General features: G+C 37.1%; 1 protein-coding gene across 5 annotated transcripts in view; it reads left to right on the plus strand.

Moving 5' to 3' along the window:
- The first annotated feature begins 2,887 nt into the window (after positions 1–2,887).
- CIT (citron rho-interacting serine/threonine kinase) overlaps positions 2,888–16,635 on the plus strand; it is a 74,465-nt gene continuing 60,717 nt past the window's right edge. For all 5 annotated transcript variants that reach the window (XM_084538701.1, XM_084538702.1, XM_084538704.1 and 2 more), the window contains exons 1-8: positions 2,888–3,050; positions 3,811–3,952; positions 5,143–5,318; positions 6,660–6,761; positions 6,969–7,111; positions 8,159–8,252; positions 9,451–9,654; positions 10,826–10,979. In XM_084538701.1, coding sequence (XP_084394827.1) covers positions 2,955–3,050; positions 3,811–3,952; positions 5,143–5,318; positions 6,660–6,761; positions 6,969–7,111; positions 8,159–8,252; positions 9,451–9,654; positions 10,826–10,979 — 1,111 coding nt within the window. In that variant the 5' untranslated portion in view covers positions 2,888–2,954. The remainder of the gene's footprint in view (positions 3,051–3,810; positions 3,953–5,142; positions 5,319–6,659; positions 6,762–6,968; positions 7,112–8,158; positions 8,253–9,450; positions 9,655–10,825; positions 10,980–16,635) is intronic.

A 16,635-nucleotide genomic window follows, 5' to 3' on the forward strand; every position in this document is an offset into this window, starting at 1 on the left:
AGATGTTGTTGGGGGGGAGGGTGGGATTTGGCATCTTGCTGCCCATTAGAATAAAGCTATGTTAGTTTGCGTGAGAATATGAGTGTCAGGTTCTTGGTGAAAAGTTAGCATACTTGCATACCTGATCTTTTGCTTTTATATCTATTTAGTGTCTTATACCCCAAGCAAGCCTGAAGGATGTTACAAACACTGACAAGAAATCTTTGGAACACAGTCACTTTGGTGCACTGTATAAGGGCAGAGAATTTTGCTCAAGGAAATAAAGGCAAACTCCTACTTTCATAATAATAATAATAATAAAAAAGCCAGACAGATGGTAACCAAATCAATGCATGGTGAGATGTCAAAACATGTTGAGCACTGTATTGGGACCTGTTTAGGGAAAATCATAGGACTATAAATTCTGTTAAGCTTTTGAATGACCTATTAATTTAATAGCAGAAAGTAAACCCTTGTTTTGTACAATTGCAGGTCTGCTGATGATCCTTCAAGTTAAGTGAGGTTATTCACAGAAATAGTTGCCAAGATCAAGAAGTGATATATACATTGGCCATTCTGAAGATAGAGAAATTGTGTACTATGTTTGCTCTCAATTAAAAAGATCAGACATATAAAGGAACCATCACTTTCACTCTGAAGACTTCAAGTCACCAACTTAGAGGAAAAATAATTACATGTTTCTCTGACAGGGTATGTACTTTTCACTTGAGACATCAGAAATGGTTACTAAGGTTTTATTGCTGAAATTGTACAGCTTCGCTTCTCAACTTATTCCATCTTCAGCTTTTTTTTTTTAATGTTTTGATAACACTTCTAGTACAGTTGTATTTTTTGCTGCTATTTCATTTCATAGGTAGATATTCTTGTTTATGTGAGTCTCTTATGCAGCAACAAAGAAGAAAAGAACTGTATGTGATGTTCTGCTGCTTATGTCATCGTGGCTGCTTCTAGCAAATGTATTTGTTTAAGGGCCTTCTTGAAGGGAACCACTCTAACTTGAGCCCTCACCTGAATTATTAGGAAAAATGAATATGTCCCAAAGAATGCTTTGAATAGCCAGCTGCCTTTCTTGCAAACACACAACAGAACACAAACAAGGAGAAATTTATTAGGGAAAATTAAGTTATTAACATGAAAATTGTAGCAACCAACTTCATACTTCAGTTGAACCTGCTGAGCAGTTGAGAGGCCAGTTATCAAACTGAGGCAGACTTGTTAATCAGCTCAGCTGGCTGGTTAAACAAATTCAGGTTATTGTGTGGGACACCCAGAGGTCGTGTTCTTCTTGTAGAAGTAGGGTAGTCTAATGTGGATGAAGTGAAACATTTAATGACCCATATCCTCATCCAATTTGTGGATTGGCTGTTCTACACCACCCCACAGAGATGAAAAGAGACTCAGACACACCTTGTTATTTGAACTCAATAGGGGAATGAACTGTCAGAAAGAGAACCCAGCTCTGTTGCTTCCCCCATTTTCTAAATCTAAACTATTGTACAGATATGATAATTTCCCAAGTGGCATTAGAAATAGTGTGGATATTTAACAGTGATTTTGGCAGTTACAAGGGCTGGGGCTAATGGCATTTGTGGAAAAGGTAGGCTGGAGAAGGGGAAAGTCAGAGGAGCCTAAAGTTCTCTTTGGTTGGATGGCAGACAGCTGAGACTTGCCCAAAATCTAGGGCAGAAGCAAGATGGGGTTCCAATTATCAAGGTGGTATGTTACTAAAATGAACTAGCATTAAAATTGGCTGGTTTAAGAAAAAGAAGCTCTTTATTGCTTCTTTTTAAGAGCTGATCACTCCTGTGCTTTGCAGCTGTGGTAAGACAGACAATGACAGTGTCCTGAGTGGAATCCAAAAACAAATTGGCAGTGCAGGTGGTGGACAGTAAATTAGATTTTAAAAGCTCTTTCAGGTTTAATAACTTGAAATGAACCCAAACTTTGAGACAAGAAATATGCTAAAAATGTCAGTGTTCCAGAGGTGGACTGGAAGAGGTAGAAAGAAGCACAAATTGGTAAAAATGATTTGTATAAAGCCATAATGTAATCACTCCACCAGTGCATTACGTTATCAGCTAGCTGCCAAGCCGCTATTAGCACAATTAAGATGATTGCTGGATAGCGAACCATCGTTTTATGTCACTCCACGGCATGACAGTTATTTTTAAGGAACCCTATCACCTAGATTTCTGTTACCAGCTCAAACCCTGCCAAGACGCTGTGTAACAAGAATCAGGGCTTTGAGAGGGCGTCCTGCACTCTGTGTGACTGCGGGCAGCATCAGTGCTTCATGCAGTGTTCTGCACTGCCATGCCTGTGCCTGAGGCGTTGAACAAGGTCTTGCTGCAGGCATTTGGCATTGGGATGGGTGGCACACAGGAGGGGGTGCCAAGCTGGAGCATTCCCACCATGGCTTCACTTGCAACATGGTGACCCTATACAGGAAGAAAAGGGCCAGTTATCAAAAAAAAAAGGAAAAAAAAAAAAAGGAATAAAGGTGAAATAAGCACTCTAACAACATGCGAAGCTGCTGAAAACGTTTTTATTTGCCGTGGGACAGGTCGGTGCTGCCAGCTGTGCCGTCCACTCTGTCCTTGCACCAGCTCCAGCCCGAGCTGCTCACAAGGAGCCATCTGCCTTTGCAGATTTACCACAAAAAACACAGAAAAAGCGTTAAAACAGGTGCTAAGCGCACGCCCTGCCAGGAGCACCCCCACCCCCTCAGGCCTGGTCCCGCAGCGCCTCACGGGACGCCGCGGCCCCGCCATTGGCGTCAGCGGCGGCGGCGAGGCCCCGCCCTTGGGCGCCGTTCAAACCGGGGCGGCGGGAAAACAGGAACGGGGCCTGGGGCGCGCGGCCAGGGCGGGAAGGGGCCGGGCACGCGGGGCCGGCGCTGAGGGAAGGGGCTCGGCGGGGCCGCGGCGCTCTGCTCGTGCAGCCGCGCTGACGGGATGCTGAAGTTTAAGTGCGGTGCCCGGCAGCCGGCAGAGGCCGGCCCCATGGAGCCCATCGCCAGCCGCGTCTCCCGGCTCAATTTGCTCTTCCAGGTAAAGAGTGGCTGGCCCGGGGTTTGGCGAGCTCCGGTTTGGCTGTACCGTGTGCCAAACGCAGCTTTTCTTATCGGGGTGGGCACCCAAAGTATGCCTGGGGAGGGGTTGGGGAGGAAGGGGCAAAAGGAAACAATACTTCCTTCATGTTTAAAGCATGCACCTTGTTTGCACGAAGCTGAGGGGGTAGTAGCTGGTCTTTTCACCTGCACCTCTTAATGTTTTATCCTGAGGGGCTTTTCCCACATAAAGGTGTAATATTGCATTTTGTGGCTTCCAGTCCGCAGGTTTTTTTCATGGTGATGTAACCCGGGGTTCGTCATGAGGTGGGTTTACCTAAACAGCTGCTATTTGATCAGCTGATGTTCAACAGCTTTTGCTTCCAGAGCTAATATTGATGCCGATTGCTTAAACTATTTGTGCCATGGAAAAAAAAAAAACATATGGTACAATGTCAAGAACACGCCAGTCAGATGAGAATCAGCAGTAGATTGCAGGCGATTTCAGGAAAGCTGTGATTTGAACTTGAACAACCTTTACAAGATAGCTTTGTCTAAAAGTCAAATACCTGTGACAGCTCTTGCAGATAGACGTAGTGAGTTGATGTATTTACCTCATGCTTTTTGCCTTATTTGTCTAATTTCTAAAGTAGTAATTTTTAGATAGATAATATATAATCTGTTCTATACATATGTTATTGATTTGAGGCTTTTCATTGTTGTCTGAGACTCCATCTGCTGTTGCTTCTTTTTTATTCCAGGGGAAGCCACTCTTTGTGACTCAACAGCAGATGTCTCCTCTCTCCCGGGAAGGCATCCTTGATTCTTTATTCGTTCTTTTTGAAGAATGCAGAAATCCCTCTTTAATGAAAATTAAACCTGTGGGCAACTTTGTCAGGAAGTGTAAGTGGTTTTTAGACTAATCTTCAAGTGTAATTTTAAAAGATAATGCTTGAAAATATACGTGTTTAAATGATGCTCTAGTTATTTGTTAATGATTGTAATGTAGGACTTGCACCTTGTGGACAGACTTGATGTTACAAGGGGAACCTTGTCAGGTCCAAAAACCCATTGGCTTTTGAAGTGCTGTGACTCTAAAGCGCACTCTTCGTAGCTTGTACTTTACTTATAGCTGAAGAGGCACTTTCGATAAAAGTATAAAGTTCCGAGTATATATAACAGAATTATATCAGAAGTTGAAGAAGGGCAGTGACTAAAGGTGAGGAAAGGTATAGAAATTAATGTGCTAATACATGTCTCTTTCAGCTTGAATTAGTATTTCACATTCCATGTCTTAGCCTATTTTGCCTGTGTGACCTATAAGTAGTAAGCCTGTACTTCAGAAATAATTCCTGATGGAGGAAATATTTTACTGACAACATGCTCAGATTCTTTTTTTTTTTTTTTTTTTTTTTTAAAAAAAAAAAGCTTAATCAACTTTTCTATTAGGATACACTAAAAATTTAGTTAAAGGGTAACTTATGTACTCTGCAACAGTTCCATCCAACATTTTCTAGATATTAATTAGGTTGAGAGTAGTTTTTTGCTGGAGTCTGAAGAATTTTTAGAACACTGCAGAGAGCACTTGTTTATCACATTGCATACCGTTGGAAACTAGTCAATGGGAAGCTTAAACCAAACATCTGAAATAAGTGCCAACGGTTATTTGTTAGACAATAGACTAGTGCCTCCCACAGGCAAAGGGCTGAACCCTGTCACTTGACTTGTGGAACTCACTGGGTAAAGCCCTCAGATTTAACGAATATATTTTGTGTTGGCAAAGGATGGTTGGAAAGAAATTAGAAACAAAAGAGGCTATCAGCCTCTGATGTTATGAATGGGACAGAATTATGGTTGCTATGGGAACTGTCTTAGCATTTCCTGATTCTTTTGTATGCACCATATTTCAGTCTTAACTATGCATTAATACTGTCTTTTTCTAGTACTTGTATACACTTTTTTTAAAGAAGCATATTCTGGAATGATTTAACATTTCTATAGAGACTGGAATGAGAAGACTGCTTTATTTTTTATTCCCTGTTGCGGATGTTGTGTTTATGTTTAATGTAAAAATAAGTGTTTTATTTTTATAGATGCAGAGACTATAGCTGAATTAAGGGAACTGCAACCAAGTGCAAAGGATTTTGAAGTAAAGAGTGTGGTTGGCTGTGGTCACTTTGCAGATGTAAAAGTAGTAAGAGAGAAAGCTACAGGTGATGTGTATGCTATGAAGGTGATGAGCAAGGAGTCTTTGTTGGCGCAGGAGCACGTATGTATATTTTGTTGTTATGATGGTAGTACAATAAACTGCAAGTTGTGAAGCATTTCCTTTTTGTCACTACAATTATACTTAATTTAATTTTTATAAATTTACAAATTTTTATTTAATATAAAATGGAATGGGAAGAATCATTCTATGTAAAGTATCACATTTGTTTGTAGTTTTGCTGTGGCTAAATGTCATCGTCCTAGACCACGAATCTACTAGGTGAGGTGCCACTCAAAACAAAAAAAATCCTTGTCTCAAAGAGCTTATGTAATTATTAAACAAGAAACAATAGATGAAGAAAATATTAAATTTGTATTGATCAGCTCGTTGAACAACTTGATGTCTTGAATTTTCAGGCAATCTATTCTTTTTTTTAATTTTAAAGAGCAATGTAGAATGTCAAGAGTGGGTGTGAAAGCAAACTGGTGACTGAATTTTTATGGAGAGCCTCTCGTTAACTTGAGAGATGTGCTACTTGAAAACTTAAATTAAAAAAAAAAAAAAAGTTAATGGAGGTTGTTACCAGGGGTTGATGAGAAGTAGAAGTTAATCTTTCACCGATGAGAGATGGCATGGAGGGCAGATTCTGTGAAAGGCCTCATGAACTTGTACAGCGATATCTAAATTAGTTGTTCCCAATATATGGCTACAGTTACACTGCTCCTCAGTTTCTCTAGCGTTGTCTGTGGCTGTCAAAAATGAAAGTAAATTGAAATTGCTCTTGCTGTGGCACAGGTTGGCAAGAAAAGCAAACTACGATGTTACCCTCAATATGACACATAGTCAGTGAAAGTAGGGACCACTGATCTCAATGAACTAGCAGTATTTCTGTAATAAAACTAATTCATTGTTGTCTGGCTGCGTGTATGAATAATGGAATAGTTGCTAAAGTAGGATTTCAAGATAAACTTGTCTTACAATATCTTACATGAATTTGTTACAGAATTAACTGTGAGATGCTACCCTGTAATTGTCCCAGCATCTTTTTGCTTTTTGAGATTACTTCTATTTTATTAGGGCCAATCCAGATTAGGTCAGGATGGCACTCCGAACTGGTAGATGCTTCTCCAGTTTGACAGGAGAGCTGAGTTTTGCTGCAGGGACTATTCAGTTGCAAAGGAACTAAACAAAAGGTGTGAGGGGAACTGAAAGCCGAAGGTGTAAAATTACTTTTAGAGGTGCATATCACAAGGAAATGGCATTTAATGGTTTCTAAGTATTTTTTGGTGGTTGTGTGATATGTGTCTTTGGCACAAACTTTCATCTTTCTAAAGCTAGGGAAGTCTGATACATTCTAACCCATTTTGATCAGGATGTAACTGAATGTTTTCTTTTTTATAGGTGTCATTTTTTGAAGAAGAACGCAGTATATTATCTCAGAGTACCAGTCCATGGATTCCACAGTTACAGTATGCGTTTCAAGACAAGAAAAATCTCTACTTGGTAAAGAATACTTTGTTTCTTCTCTATAGAACACTGTTACCATTGTTATACTTAAGAAGAATGTGATGGCTGAAATGTACTTACCTTCTGTAAATTTTCCTGCATTCCATTCTGCTCTTTGATAGGTGTCCAGTATAATATGGGAGAGTTGAACTGAGTGTCTTTGATACATATAAACTGTATCTCTTCCTCTAAATTTTTATGTAGGTTATGGAATATCAGCCTGGAGGGGACTTACTGTCACTCTTAAACCGATATGAGGACCACCTGGATGAGGCTATGGTGCAATTTTATCTTGCAGAGCTGGTTCTGGCTATTCACAGTGTCCATCAGATGGGTTATGTACACCGGTAGGTAAAGATTGCTTTGCATTGCACATAGTATTTAATCAGTATTGTTCCAGATAGTGTTCTGGAATGATGCATTCTTGTTTTTTATATTCTGTCCTCTTCAAGGACAGTATTTCACGTGCTGTATCAGGAGAGAAAATTAGAAAGTTAATCATACTCCAACTGTAATTGCAGCTAAAAGCATTAACTTTGATATAAAGTTCAAACTGAAATTAGAAGGGAATTGTTACATACATTTTCTGGAGGCTTAGTAAAAAGAAGCCTTCATGTTGCACTATGGAAGAAAAATCTTTTCCAGAACTGAAGGCTTGTTGTTATTAGAACCAAACATTACAGGAAAGTAGTATAATTGGTAAAGCTTGTTGTACCCTGACTGGTGAACAGGGCAGTATAGTATGTTGGAATAGTTAAACATCACTGAGTTTTCTAAAGATCATATCAAGGCATGGAGACTAAAACTGCATTCATTTTTAAAATCGCATTGTTGATTTATCCCATTTATTGATGGGTGTAACTGAACACTTCGTTTTTTGTAGGTGTCCCTTTTTAAGAAAGACTTATTCCATAAATATATTCAATTCTGAGACTTTGAAAATGTTATGTTGCATTTTACGTTCCAAGCAGCGGTAGTGGTTACACTTAGAGCATACAGGCTGTGGCTTTCTAATGCAAGGTGGCTGCCTGGATTTGAAAGATGCACGGAATAAGTTTGGAGGAAATTTAGGATGAAAGCTACATAATACTTTGCTGTAACTCAGTTATAACATAGTCAAAGTATCACAATAGGTTAGTGCAAAACCATCTTTTCTTTCCATCTTTTGTCAACGACTGTTAAATTTCCATGAAATACGGGGAACTTCACTAATTTCATATTAACTTGGAAGCAGAATAACGACTGGAAGTAAGACTCAAATCCTAATCCATTGTTAAAGTTTTATGCAGCTGAGCATATGGTTTAGTGCAGCTGAAAAGGGAGGTACTGATGTTCAGATGTGTCAGTGGGGAACAGAATAAAAAGGTACTGATTGCTTTATTATTTACTTACAGAGATATCAAGCCAGAGAATGTTCTTATTGACCGAATAGGACACATTAAACTGGTGGACTTTGGGTCAGCTGCCAAAATGACAATAAACAAAACGGTAACAATGTGGATTTAAGATTTGTCTATGGCTTGTTTGGATATTCCAGTCAAAAAGAGACCTGATGTTATACGTGTTCATTGATTACACCTTGTTCTTCTGCCTTTCTTGTCCAATGTGGAGTCTATTCACAATGATTTTTTTCCATTCATGAATGTCTTTTCAAACATGAGCTTGGCTATCTTTTGCAGCTCTCAATAAATACATATTTGTGTATTCAAATTTTAATATGCAAGTAGGGTAAAGGCAAGTCTTTCTGATGGTGCTGAATTGCAATACAAAATCATATTTTTAGAGATTTTCACAACTGTTGAATGCTGTGTTTAAAGAAGGTTATGGATCTACAATTGTTTGCAATTGGATTGAAAGTTATGTTTGCTGTAACTAAGCTGGCATAGTTTTGAGGACAGGGAGCTCTTAATTAAACTGAGTCACATTCCGATGTTCAGGGATTCAGCTTTACCCACCAAAAGGCACTGTATTCAATGCTGTGAATAAGTTGAACTTTTTAATAAGTTGATTCTAAAATTAGTGAACTGCATACAATTTCAAACAATATTTTGAAATAGACCTAAGTGAGAATATGAAGTTATAGAACAGATTACTCATTTGTTCTATGATTTACAATCATAGAACAAATCACATTTACATCATTTTTTAATTTTTCTTCGTTCTTCCCTTTTCAGTGTTTCTCTGCATTGCATTTTTCTTGTAAGTTTTTTTTTCTTCACGTTATCTGTTTTTTCAGTCTTCTTCAGGTTTCTGTGTTAGTTTCCCTGCTTGTTTGTTTCACTTTTTTATGACAGTGTAAATATGATTTCAGTTTTGGTTTCTGAATTACCTTTCCTAAGCACTCGTGAAATTTGAATACTAGCTGATCCTGAACACAGGGCAAAAAGGTACAGATGACACATAATGCAATGAAAGCAGGGAATATTTATGTCTAAATTTGACTCTTTTTTGAAAATTGAGCTCTGTTGTTCCCATTAATAGCAGTTGAAGCAGTAGGTAATGCTAGAGTATGCATACTGCTCAAAACATCAGTGTTCGGTAATGCTGTGCTTTTTATAATGCTGCTATTTTACTTCAGCTGCATATAGTTTGCAGTGACAGCTCTAATAATTTGACTCCTTTTTTATATCAAATAGCTCTCTTTCTGTAACTTCACTTGGAATATCTTTACTTCTACTGCTTCTAGGTAAATGCCAAGCTGCCTGTTGGTACACCTGACTACATGGCACCAGAAATGCTGACAGGACTGAATGGGGATGGCAAAGCTTCTTATGGCCCAGAATGTGACTGGTGGTCCTTAGGAGTCATTGCATATGAAATGATTTATGGAAGATCTCCATTCACTGAGGGAACATCAGCAAAAACTTTCAATAACATCATGAATTTCCAGGTAGAAAGAATTCCTTCCATGTTCCTGGGTAAAAAGGTTGTCACTAAAGACTATATATTTTTTTTTTTTTACAGTTGGGAAAAGGAGCTTATGGATGTTTCTTAATTTTACATGTTCATAAAATATTTAGTGTGTGTGTGTGTGTATATATATATATATGCTTTATAAAGATTTTAGTATTTTATTTATACGTACCTCTGTATTGCAGATATAAAGTTATTTTTTATAACAGCCGTCCAAAAATAGCCATCTGCAATACAGGAATTAAAAAAGATATAGCTGTCCATTTTAGGGACCTATAACTGTAGCATCTCCAAAATAATCTAGGAGAAAAATGGGAAGGATGAATTATGAATTGATAAAGTTTTCAAATGATACTTAAGTATTTCTGGATAGTAAAGTAAGGGCTAGCTATGAAGAGCTGCAAAAAGACTTGAGGATATTGAGTGTCTGCAGGATTGAAATGTCATGTGAAATTTAGTGTAAATAAATTCAAACTAGTGCATGTGAAATGAAAAGTATCCCAATTTTACCTAGTGGTGGGCTCAAGAAAAATATTTTGAAATTATGATCTAGAAAAATGCTCATTTAGTTCTTAGTAACAGAACAAAAATAGTACATCGAATGGTAGGAGTTAATAGGAAAAAAAATCTGGGAAAAAAGTGAAAGAAGAATGATTGGCTATTATAACCTCTAGTATGAGAATTACGGGCATCAAATGAAAGTAGCCAGCAGTGACTACAGAGCAAACCCAGAAGGATACTTCACACAGCACATTATGACAAAGATCTCCCCAGCATAAGTTTGCAGTTACTGAACATTTATATCGTTTCAAGAAGTAACTAAACAAATCCAGAAGAATTTTTAAAGAAGAATGCATTGAGATCTGGCAAATACAAAGAGATTGTCCTTGGTTCACAAAATCCTAAGCCACAAATTCTTGAAAGCTTGGGAGGATTCTCTGGGGAAGTGTCTTGTACTCTTCTATTTTTGTATGCCATTGACCATTGCTCAGCATAAGATGGTGAACTGGGTCTACTATTTGTCTGATGTAATATTTATCTAATATTCATCCCTTTTGCCTGATGTATCTCTGATTATTGAAGTTTAAGAGTCTTACTGTTCTGAGACTGTTTTGCTACTGAACAAAATTATTTTCTTTCTATCCCAGAGGTTTCTGAAGTTCCCAGAGGACGTGAAAGTCAGTGGTGAATTTCTCGATCTGATCCAGAGCTTGCTTTGTGGGCAGAAGGAAAGGCTGGGTTATGAGGGACTCTGCTGCCATCCATTCTTTGCTAAAATTGACTGGAATAATATCCGTAACTGTAAGTAGAATAACACTGCATTCATAAACAATTCCTGATTTCTTGGATGACATGAAATTGTGTGCAATGTGAGTATTTAAGTGTGTTTGATATGAGCCATTAATATTGAAACAAGACTGTGTTCTGGAGTATGTGTTTTTAACAAAACAATTTGTTCTGGTTTTTGGATAGGATGTGTTAACATCTCTTAGATGAAAATTGTAAGGTAAGATGAAGTTTAATATGTTTCTACATGAATTTCTGATGCAATTGCCATATTACTGTAGGCAGTAGACTAGAAAATCAGTGGCCTTTACATGTCTTTTATCAGATTAAAATGCATCGGTGTGTTCTTTCAGGCCTTTTGCATTTCGGTTTGATTAATTTTGTCTTTTTTTTTTTTAATTGTATCTTTATCTTTCTCTCATTGCTTGTGATCCAATTTCTAGATACATATATATATTTTTTTTAATCTTCTGTAGGTGATAAAATGTCAGAGGTTGTAGGGGGCATTGGTGTTTTTTTCTCAAAGTTAATGTGACTAATAAATGACTAATTTTTATGGTAAAAAAAATCTGTTCCTTTAGGAATGGAATAAAATCAGTGAAGCAGATAACTTTCTATGCAGAAAGTAGTTTATAATACAAAGGAAATAACAGAATTTAGTATTTGGAAGTATTGAGGCGTCAGCATTGTGGCAAAAACAAGTATTTCCAAGGTCATCAGCGGTATCTGCCCAACTTATGTTGGATATCCTTTAAGTTATTTGGACTGTAAAATTATCGGCGCAAAGAACATGTCTTCCATATGTATATTCCTTATAAAATATGCTGCCCTGTAGTAAGAGCAATGATTGTGCTCTAATTGCCATAAATTGCTAAACCAATGCTTCTGCTTTTGATGACTATCTCAGCACTTCAGCTGTCAGCTCCACAGAATGTGTTTACTCACTTTTCTGTTGATTCATTAATTCTGAGCTTGTGGAGCTGCCGTTCTGGTAAATGCCATTGTTTCTGCCCGTTGAGAGCCATTGAGCCCTGAGTGAGAAATCTTTCTCATCGTTTCAACGTATGTTTCCCAGGCTTCAGCTAGCTCTGCCTTCTTTACCCAGAATCCTGTCTAAGCAACCAGTTTCCATTTCTGAAATTTTTGTATTGCATTTTTATCATATTATCTTATATCTGGAAAAAAAATGGTATTTGAACATATGCTGTTGTGTTTCCCTGGCAATTGCCTGTCCAGCATTTACACAACTGCACAGGTTAATTGAGAGTCTTTTTGCCATTTCATGTAATAACAGTAATTTTGATGGGCAAGCCCTGATGTCATTATAAAGGTTAAAATAGTCATTTGGATTTTTTTTTAAATCCTGTTTTCGCCTGCAGCTGTCCAGTGGATTGCATCATTCCCTGTAATATCCAGATCCACCTATGGTGAAGATTCATGCAGTTTTGACCCCTGACTTGGTTGTTATGTCTCATACATCTTAAAAACCTCATTGTAACTAGCACAAAACACAGCAGTCCTCTTGATTTTAGTAGCAGATTCAATGTGTCACCTATTGCTTTGCTCTCTGCAGTGGTTCTCCATTTGCTGGCCTATTCAGGGCAGTGTCACCGTAGTTCTATTCAAAAGCCTCGATGGGTTCAGCCTAGGCTATCTAAGAGGTTTCTTTCTTATCTTGACCTCCTATGATAGTGTGGTTTAACTGGAGCAATGGCAGCCTGAGAAAATTAGGAAGCCAGTGAGTGCTGGAAGGGGTCACAGAATTTATAGTTAAACTAAGGAATCTCACTTCCTCAAGTTAATATGGTAAGATTTTGGGGGTATAGAATATGAATTTATCTCTAACAGGTCATTGTTAAATCAATTCTGTGTCAACACACTCAGACTTCCCTCTACTCTATAAAAGCAATGATTTTATTTCCATTTCAGACTGAGAAAGGTAGGGAAAAAATTGGTACCCATGCCTTGCAAGTATTTAAATTATCATGCTGGGTGCTCCAGGATAACCATTCTTAATGCACCACTTTTGGTTAAGAATGTGCAATTCAGGGGGTTTTCTGTGTTATATTTTGTTGTTATGGTAACCTATGAAACATTTGACTTTTAAGTAAACTCCTTTCCAAAAGATAGTTACCTTCCAAAAAGCTCCCATCTTTCTTGGGTTCGGTTAACATGTCCACAGAAGCAGCTCTTAAGTTACAGAAGGAGAATCCAGTCATTAACCAAAGGTGAACTTCAACCAAATCTGTCAACTGGTAATTTTATCCTTCCTTAGAAATGTTTTATTGAAACATGTTTGCAGATTTTGCTGTCTGTACTCACCAACTTTTCCTATTTAATGACTTCAAAAGTTTTTTTTCTTTTTTTTTTTTCTTTTTAATAATTCAGAAGACTGTTTAATTTGACAGAACTTTCCAAAAATATTTTGGATTTTATACAAAATAAAAAAATATTTTGAATTTTTATACAATCTGTATAATCTGTCAATATTAATAATAATATTGCTAACCACCTCTTGTTGTCTGAAAACCAGAAATCGTATCAGCTGTTTAATCTGAAATGAAAAATTTGTCTAATAGAGGTTATCTGAGAGATTGTCAGAAGATTCTGTTGCAATCTGATATATATATACATATATATTTATATATTTTTATATATAAGAGTCATTCATTTTAAGAACTGTTTTGTAACTGTATTCCAAGAAGTCTTGAAATTGGAATGGTGTATTTGGTCTTGCATTGGGAAGCTAAATATATGAGAAAAAAGGAATGAAGGTCTTGTACAAATGAGGACTTCAGAAAGTGTTGAAGATTAATAGCAGAAGACAGCCTAAAATCAAACAGGCAGTAACCTAAATCTCCTGTAATAATTCTGCAATTCATCCTAAACCCCAAATTGTCGTTGAGTATGCTAACAGTTAAACGTTCTGATGTTTCCTTTATCTGTTTGCCTTCAGAAAAAATGTGTTGACTTGTCTCTCTAAGTGGAGATCACTTTCATGTCAGCTTGAAGATGACTTTTATTAACAGAACTGTATGTGTTGGATCATTGCCTTGAGAGAACAGAGAAGATGTTAAGATACTGTTACATAGATGGCTTAGAACTAATATAAAGTCTTTGTTCAAGTGGCCTTAGACAAAACATCCTTAAATTATGTCCGTTAGACCTGCTATTTTCTCTTTTTCTTCCATAACACTGTACTGAAATAGGCCTCTTAAAACACGAGAGAGTAATGTCTAACCTACTTAAAAAGGCTGTGCAGATGCTTCTCCCCAGCAAGTATATATAGATCACCTCGTAGATCAAGAGAAGACACACTTTTATTCTTTAGAAGTGTTTTGTATTTCCTGTAAATTTCCTATTTCATTTAAGTCTCTCACTGTCCCAGGGGAAATGTGCTCTCTTCTCTGAATTCACACGAAAATATTTTGAAAGGAGGGAAGGACCTAATTAAGGCAATATTCCTTGAACTACTCAGAAATACCCACTAGTGCAGGGAAAACAAACAAACCAGGCCTCCCCTTCCCCACCAAAACCTAACCAAACGAATCCCCCTTTTTTTCCAGAAGAACCAGTTTATCGTCAAGATTGGATAAAATGTCTAAAGTACTGCATTGTGGTTTTGGTTTAACTTAGCAACCTACAACACCCCCTTTTCCTCTGAAAGTCATTCTTTGGAACAGATGGAAGAGGGTTACATCCTTCCACAAGTAGGGAGGTATCTAGGCAAGCAACTGGCTTTTTTTAAAGCATGCAGTTCCTTCCAAGATACTTTAAATGGTAAACAGAACATATACGTTCATTTGAAACAAATCAAAGGAAGAAAGAGGTCTTTATACAGTTTGTAACAGTAGAAGCATCAGGTCTACTGTCTTTTTTGACTAATAGTTTTGCCTTCCTTTTGGGTAAGCCTGAAAGAAAGGCAAATTTTTCACCTTGTCAGATGTGATGGTGTGGTTTTAGCATTTAGTTCTTTTAGGCTTATCTTGACCTCTGCTGAAGGATTCTTCCTTTTAAAGAAGGAACTGATAAGCACATCTATCCATTTGCATTCATTCTTGTTCCAAAAATACAATAACTGTGTGAGTCCTGTGATTCTAAGCAAGAAATAATAATGGATTATTAGAGATTGGCTAGAGATTGTGTCACCATGTGACCCTCATTGAGAACCAAATTGATATCCATATTAGCTTGCTTTTACAAGACTCCTCTGTTTATTCTGTAGGCATTTTGGACATCAGGTGGAGGACTTCTTAGTCTTAGGAATAACGGACTAAGAAGAAGCTACCAAGTAATCAGACAGAATGGACCTAGCATTTTTTCCCATAAACATATTCCCTCTGATTCCTAAGTGGGTTTTCTCCAGTGTCCTGAAACTTCGGAAGAAGCTCTGAATCTTGATTTCAATCACTGTTGACGGTTCAGAATGACTTAACATCTTGAGGTGTTTTTTTTTTTTTTTTTGCTTCTCCCCTTTTTTTAATTACTGTTCTATTTTTTTTTTGTTAGTCACTACTGTTTCTTGATAAAAGTATTGTAACAAGGTTATACTGCAAAGTTGCAGTTTATGGACTGTCAGTCATAGAATTTCAGTGAATGTAAAATAGAGAGCAAATGCATTTTCAATATTTTTCAAAATAGTGTTCAAAATTCCTCTTATTTGTGCCCATCTATTAAACATTACAAGAAACCGTAGTGTAAAATTCTGTGCTCTTTAAATGAGATACCCACCAGCCCCAAGGGTTTAGTCTGCCTCACATTCAGTTTTTCATTTTTGCATCCATTGTTCCCCTATTGAATCTATTTTATCTTTTTATCTGCGTGCTGATCATAGGCATATTTAAATTGTATATTTTTATGCATGTAATTTGGCTAGGTATTCTTATTCTTGGTAAGAAGAAAGACTTTCTTTTTAATTGTAATGGCTTGAAGATGACTCTTTAGTGCTCCTTAGCTACCTTCTGGTGAGAAGGAAGACACTAGATCTCTCTTTATAAGTTGAAGTTAACTGTCAGAATCTGAGGAGTATATAACAGGGATGTTATACCATTATAAAAACATGGCTATATTGGTTTTTGCTACCTCTTTAAGAAAGATTCTAGATTTCCCCAAATAAAGGGAATAGTTTGCTGTTTTCTCAATTACGTTGCTTCATCAACTCAATCTGTCTTCAAAGACAACACTAAAAACCTCATGGCAACCCCTTCCTCTGAGAGGATGTGCAAAGTTCTTTAAACAGAGGTGCTAAACTAAAAAATATTAATTCCTGTAATTATCCTCCTCTGCTATGAATTAACTGTAACTTTGGGCTTATATCTGCATTAAAGATGATATACTTATGAATTGTGTTATGTTGCTTCCATCTTTTTAATAAAGAGCATATGAAAGAGTAGCTTGATGTTGTCCTGACATTAAGTGAATTTAAAAAAAAGATCCTAGTAAACAATCTATGTTCCAAAAATATGTTTACAATACATAGATGTTAGTATTATACTGGATCTAAATACACATTGTAACCAATAACATAGCAGAACTTAATAAATGCATGATATTGACAGAAAATCTAAATGTTCTGGGGCCAGTAAGTAAAAGTGCTTACTGCTGAACCTTTTAAATTTGTATATTTTCCCCCATTTATCTCATTCTGATGTGCTTGGAACTACTGTACGTG

The sequence above is a fragment of the Aythya ferina genome (assembly GCF_964211825.1).
Source record: "Aythya ferina genome assembly, chromosome: 17".
NCBI lineage: Eukaryota > Metazoa > Chordata > Aves > Anseriformes > Anatidae > Aythya > Aythya ferina.